This window comes from Rhinolophus sinicus, linkage group LG03 (assembly GCF_036562045.2).
Source record: "Rhinolophus sinicus isolate RSC01 linkage group LG03, ASM3656204v1, whole genome shotgun sequence".
NCBI lineage: Eukaryota > Metazoa > Chordata > Mammalia > Chiroptera > Rhinolophidae > Rhinolophus > Rhinolophus sinicus.
In genome coordinates this window covers 101,649,662-101,655,378 of record NC_133753.1, presented here as the reverse complement: position 1 = coordinate 101,655,378, position 5,717 = coordinate 101,649,662, and the positions used below count along the sequence as shown (strand labels likewise).

Here is a 5,717-nt window from a genome sequence, read left to right as displayed (position 1 = left end):
GGGGGAAATGGCCAGACCCACACATACCATGTTTCCCGGAAAACAAGACCTAGCCGGACCATCAGCTCTCATGCGTCTTTTGGAGCAAAAATTAATATAAGACCCGGTCTTATTTTAACATAAGACCGGGTCTTATAGAAGACCAGGAATATAATATGATATGATATGATATGATATGATATGATATGATATGATATGATATGATATATAACATAATATAATGTAATATTAAAACAATACCGGGTCTTACATTAATTTTTGCTCCAAAAGACGCATTAGAGCTGATGGTCCGGCTAGGTCTTATTTTCGGGGAAACACGGTACCACCGCCTCTGCAATAGGGCTAGGTACACATCCTCCTCCTTCCTCCCTCTCTTCAATTCCAGGTAGGTAATAACAATAATTATCATGTACCCGGCCCTGGGCTAAAGTCTATGCTTGCATTAAGTCACATAATCCTCACACCAACCCAATGATGTAAGCATTATTGTCATTATCCATTTTCTCCATTTCCCAGATGGGGAAACTGAGGCACACAGAGTCTAACTTGCACAAGTTCTTCCAAGTAGTGGCAGAACCAGGAAGAGAACCCAGGCGGTCTGGCTCCAGAGCCTACACACCTAAAACCACACCAGACTGCTGCTTACAACATAATTTTACAGGGAGTGCCCTTCTAGTTGCTAGATGAGATGCTGCCCCATTCCTGAACTGCTTAATTAAAGCCATTTAAATCTTAAAAACAAAAAAGACATTATTTTACAGACACCCTGTGGTTCAAATGCTGGCTCTGCCACTTCCTAGTTGTGTGGCCTCTCTCAGCTTTGTCCTCCCCGACACAGGAATGGGACTCTCCTCAGCCCGCGGGCCAGCGCTTTAGCACCCAGACCTGTCGGGCAGTGGTCACTGTATCAATATCGGTGCTCCAGTCATTTGTTTGGTCATTTGAACGAGAAGGTTCCAGATGTGGGAAGTCTTCCTTGCCCCGCCCCTGCGCCGGTATGCAGGGGGAGGGGCTGCCCCCAACCCGTCATTGCCATTAATAGAGACCTGAAGCACCGCCTGCTAAAAATACCCGGCTGGAGCCCCATAAAAGCGCTTCTTGCTCCAGCGCCCGACACTTCTCCGATCCTCAGCCAGACGCGCAGATCCGATCCAGCATGGCAGAGCGTCGCGTGCCCTTCTCGCTCCTGCGGAGCTCAAGCTGGGACCCTTTCCGCGACTGGTTCCCGCCCCACAGCCGCCTTTTCGATCAGTCGTTCGGGATGCCGCGGTTGCCCGAAGAGTTGTCGCTCTGGTTGGGCCACAGCGGCTGGCCGGGCTACGTGCGCCCTGTGCTCCCGGCCGCCGCCGAGGGCTCCGCGGCAGTGGCCACGCCCGCCTACAGCCGCGCGCTCAGCCAGCAGCTCAGCAGCGGCGTCTCGGAGATCCGGCACACGGCCGACCGCTGGCGCGTGTCCCTGGACGTCAACCACTTCGCCCCCGAGGAGCTGACTGTCAAGACCAAGGACGGTGTGGTGGAAATCACCGGTGAGCCCCCGGCCCTTCGGGGACTGAGCGGGCGGGACGGGACGGGGCGGGGCGGGGAGCCCGAGCAGCGAAAAATTAAGCTTCCTGGCCCTGCCCCAGGCCTGTGTCCCCTTCTCTAGAATTGGGTTAGCGGATAGCTCCCAAGGGACCTTTCGGTCCTAAAAACGCCCCATTAAGGGAAGAAATGCCCCCTTTCAGTTAAGACCCCCCAACCTACAGATGACCGTTTCCCTGCGCTCACCCGCTCCCGGGCCTGCGGTGGCTGTGAAGAGAATTTTGTCTTCCAGCGCTGTCCCCGCCCCTACACCGGGTCCGTGGAGGGGGCGTGTTCGCACGCCCGGCGCTGCACTCCCCACCCCCAAAGTCCTAAACAGAACTCCAGAAGCTTCTGAGGACAGCCCCCGGCCCCCAAATCCCTCCACCAGTCTGGGTCTGCCTTGAGTCCAGGCCGCCAGGTGGGGCGTGTTGGGCTGCGGGCTGGCCCCTCCCTCACCTCTGACCGCCTTCCCTCCCCAGGCAAGCACGAAGAAAGACAGGATGAGCATGGCTACATTTCGCGGTGCTTCACTCGAAAGTACACGTGAGTCCTGCGCCCAGTGGTGGGGAGTGGGAGGGGGGCACAGTGACTTACCTGTGTGTGACTCTTGTCCTTCCTCTCTGCGTGTCCAGGCTGCCCCCTGGTGTGGACCCCACTCTGGTCTCCTCCTCCCTGTCCCCTGAGGGCACGCTCACCGTGGAGGCCCCCATGCCCAAGCCAGCCACCCAGTCAGCAGAGATCACCATCCCCGTCACCTTCGAGGCTCGTGCCCAGATCGGGGGCCCAGAAGCTGGAAAGCCGGAGCAGCCTGGAGCCAAATAAAGGCCTTAGCCCTGCTTCGAACCCCCCATTAGCCATCACTGACCATCCTTACCTGTCAGCCTGTATGCTCTTTTGATACCTTTATGTTGTTTTTCTCAAATAAAATTCAAAGCAACTGCCTGCCACTGCCTCAGACCCTCGTGTGTGTAGAGGCCTAGGGGTTGGCACCGTCGCCTGGCTGACACATTCCTTGCTGTGTGCAAAGCCTCATGCTGGGCCCTGTGGGTACAGTGGTGCCCATTACAGGGTACAGCCCTGCCCTCTAGCCCCTTGTCCATTAAGAGAGAAGTAATGATTGTAACCAGCAATTAAAACCCCAAGGGCAGGTGTGGGAGCTGGGGAAACCAGGAGAGGCACCTGGCCCAGGATTGGGTACTCAGGGACTCCTAGGCTGGGGTCAGGTGAAGGGGGACAGAGCAGGGCCAGGGGAGGGGAGCTGCCTGGGAGCTCAGAGTCCCTTACTGACTTCATCATTACTTTATTGTCCTCCCAGAGAGGGACAGGACCATGCAGACTGCATGGGAGGTATGGCAACTTCAGGTGACTCTGAGCGGGGTGGGCCTCGTCAAAGGACCCATCATCCCCTGATGCCCATGCATGCAGGATGGGGCCTGGGCTCTCAGGCTGAGGGTGCCCTGCAGACAGTGAGGGCAGAGTGGCCTGGGTTTCGGTGAAAGAGAGGCAAAGACCCTGACGACAATGAGGGTTGTCACTCCAAGAGGGCCTGCCTTAAGTGGCCCAGGCCAGAGCAGTCACACCTACCGTGCCCTTTTCCTTTGTCTGCCCTCACCCAACCCACCACCCTCTCACCCAGCCCAAGGAGGGTTCAGAGGGACCTGGGGAGGGAGAAAACAGATGGGGGCTTTAGAGCCCAGTCTCAGGTACCCAAGAACTTGAGAGACCCCACACTGTCTCTACAGACAAGGTCCTAGAGCCTGAGGCTGTGGCGAGACACTCCTACGGTCTTTTCTAAACCCACAGCCCTACTTCCCCAGGGTCCCCAAGAGGAGTAGCAACCCAGGGAAGAGCCTGGACAACACACACACATACACACACACACTATATGCCCCAACACTGCCCAGCTTCCTGACTTCCCCTCCCTATAGGGGTTCCCTGTTGGGACAGCACAATCTGGAGCAGGCATAAAGCCAAAGCAGGTCTCAACCCTCATAGTCCTCCACAGACCTGGAGGGAGGCCAACAGGGAAATAAACACATGGAACTGCCCAGCTGGCAGCACAAGTCTGGGCCTGAAGGCCAAGGCCCTGTCCAGACTGCACACCCTTCCACCCCTCATTTCCTGAGCTCCAGTCTCCTAAATTTGCTGCCTTCCTAGACACACGTCTCAGGTATAACCTGGACGCCTCCATGCTCCTGTGGCCATGACCCAGAGTTAGCCATCCAATTCTCACCCTTGCTCTGATCACCAGCACCCTGACGGTTGGCAGTGGGATGGCCCTGGCCTCCACAGGCGTGGCTGCATCCTCCCGCCTTGTCAGAGTTGTAGCAAGGCTGCCAGCTCCTCCGCCAGTGCCCTTGATGCGTGGGAAAGCTGCTGCCAAGCCTTTGACAAAGTGATCTTCACATCAGCCCTGGGAAGAGGTGCAGTTGGTTAGTCCTGCTTGACTAGGCACAGCGAGCCTCAAAGGAAATGAAGAAACTCGCGCTGGTCCACGTAGCGAGTCCTGGAGGGGGCGGGGGCCATCTTTGTGGCCACAGGCAGGGGAGGGCAGGTTAGCTCGGATAGGAAGGCTGGGGATGGGGAGGATGGGGTTCCACAGCTTAAAGTGCTGCAAATGAGGCTTGTGAGACCTCAGGAGGAGGAGGACAGGTAAGCAGCTGATCTTGGGGGCCGCTGCCACTCCAGGGAGCCAGGCTGCAAAATGGCCTGGAGAGAGCTGCCAGGGGCCTCAGACCCCGAGTCCAGGGCCATGTCCTGGGGCAGGGAGGGGTGAGCGCTATAGGAGAGGGTCCAAGGGCAGCAGCTTTGAGGTTCCCAAGGTTCAGGCCATCCATCATCTGGGACACAGCTGGGGAATGGGGTAGGTGGGAGGGGAGAAATTTACTCCTCGTAAAGGAAACAGGCCCGAGTCTCTATAGGAAACTAATGTAAGAGACAAGGAAACTGAGTAGATGCCCTAGGCTGCATACGGGACAGAAGCAGGAGGGGGTCTGAGGCTGAGCTGGCCCGATGCCCAGAGCTCAGCTCAGAAGATACGGGATCTGAGGCAGCACCATTGGGCAGAGTGGACAGCGCTGACTGGCTCAGGTCTGGGGTGTCTCATTGGAAGGGGCTGGTGAGCCCCCTGCACTACTGCTGTGATGCAGGAGCAGTTCCAAGCCTCTCCAGGCCTTTCCCTGATTTTCAGTGGGTCCTTCTCTATCTAAAGGCCTCTGATGTCCTTCAAGTCTGCAGATTCAGACATAGGCCTTGATTCGATGAATGCTACCAGTAGCATCTGAGCCTGTCTGCTCAGTGAAGTGTGTCCATGTTCCGTGCTTCAGGCTGATGACAAAGGCTCCCTCTGGGACCTCTAGTCCCTGTGGCTGCTGGTCATACCTGGCTGGTGCCCGTTTCCCCAGGGATCTGTAGAGTGCACAAGCCACCATTAGTTCTGACTCTCTCCTTTACTGTCTCCCTCCCAGTTGTGAAATCTGCCCTTCCTGTTGTCACATCCTCTGGGCCCAACACCCAGCCAGTTGTTTCAAGCCCCTGCTCTCAAGGGGGCAAGTGGAGGAAACAGCTCAGTGACAAGCAGCGTTATGCTTTAGAGAGGGGCTGGGACATCCTGTGGTGTCTCAGTGGAGTGGGAAAAAGGGATTTCCAAAAGTGACCCTTGTGTGACAGGCAAGGAGAAATAGCGTGGGCAAGGGCTGGAAGGCTGGTGTTTCAGGCTGGAGGAGAAGCGGCAAGTGAAGGAGAAGGCAAATGAGGGAGGTGGGTGGGGCCCTGTCCTGGAGGGCACTGAAGGCCACACTACTGTGTTTCCCCAAAAGTAAGACCTAGCCAGACCATCAGCTCTAATGCGTCTTTTGGAGCAAAAATTAATATAAGGCCCAGTATTTTATATTATATTATATTATATTATATTATATTATATTATATTATATTATATTATATTATATTATATTATATTATATTATATTATTACATTATATTACATTATATTACATTAAAGACCGGGTCTTATATTAAGTTTTGCTCTGAAAGACACATTAGAGCTGATGGTCCGGCCAGGTCTTATTTTCGGGAAAACACGGTAAGTGCAGGCTACTAGAGTCAGCAAAGGGTTTAAGCCTCTCTGCTTTAGCAACAAGTTTCCAGATCTTAAA

At 55.1% G+C, this 5,717-nt stretch overlaps 1 protein-coding gene across 1 annotated transcript; it reads left to right on the top strand.

Moving 5' to 3' along the window:
- The first annotated feature begins 1,067 nt into the window (after positions 1–1,067).
- On the top strand, positions 1,068–2,505 carry HSPB1 (heat shock protein family B (small) member 1). The gene is made up of 3 exons (XM_019752763.2): positions 1,068–1,526; positions 2,043–2,106; positions 2,196–2,505. Exons 1-3 carry the CDS (start codon positions 1,157–1,159, stop codon positions 2,383–2,385), a joined length of 624 nt encoding a protein of 207 aa, XP_019608322.1. The 5' UTR covers positions 1,068–1,156; the 3' UTR covers positions 2,386–2,505.
- The last annotated feature ends 3,212 nt before the right edge of the window (positions 2,506–5,717 follow it).

Excerpts from the sequence above, each read along its gene's own strand:
- HSPB1 (XM_019752763.2), top strand. The coding sequence starts at position 1,157 with ATGGCAGAGCGTCGCGTGCCCTTCTCGCTCCTGCGGAGCTCAAGCTGG. Across the intron at positions 1,527-2,042 it reads CGGTGTGGTGGAAATCACCG|GCAAGCACGAAGAAAGACAG; the intron begins GTGAGCCCCCGG and ends TTCCCTCCCCAG. Across the intron at positions 2,107-2,195 it reads TGCTTCACTCGAAAGTACAC|GCTGCCCCCTGGTGTGGACC; the intron begins GTGAGTCCTGCG and ends CTGCGTGTCCAG.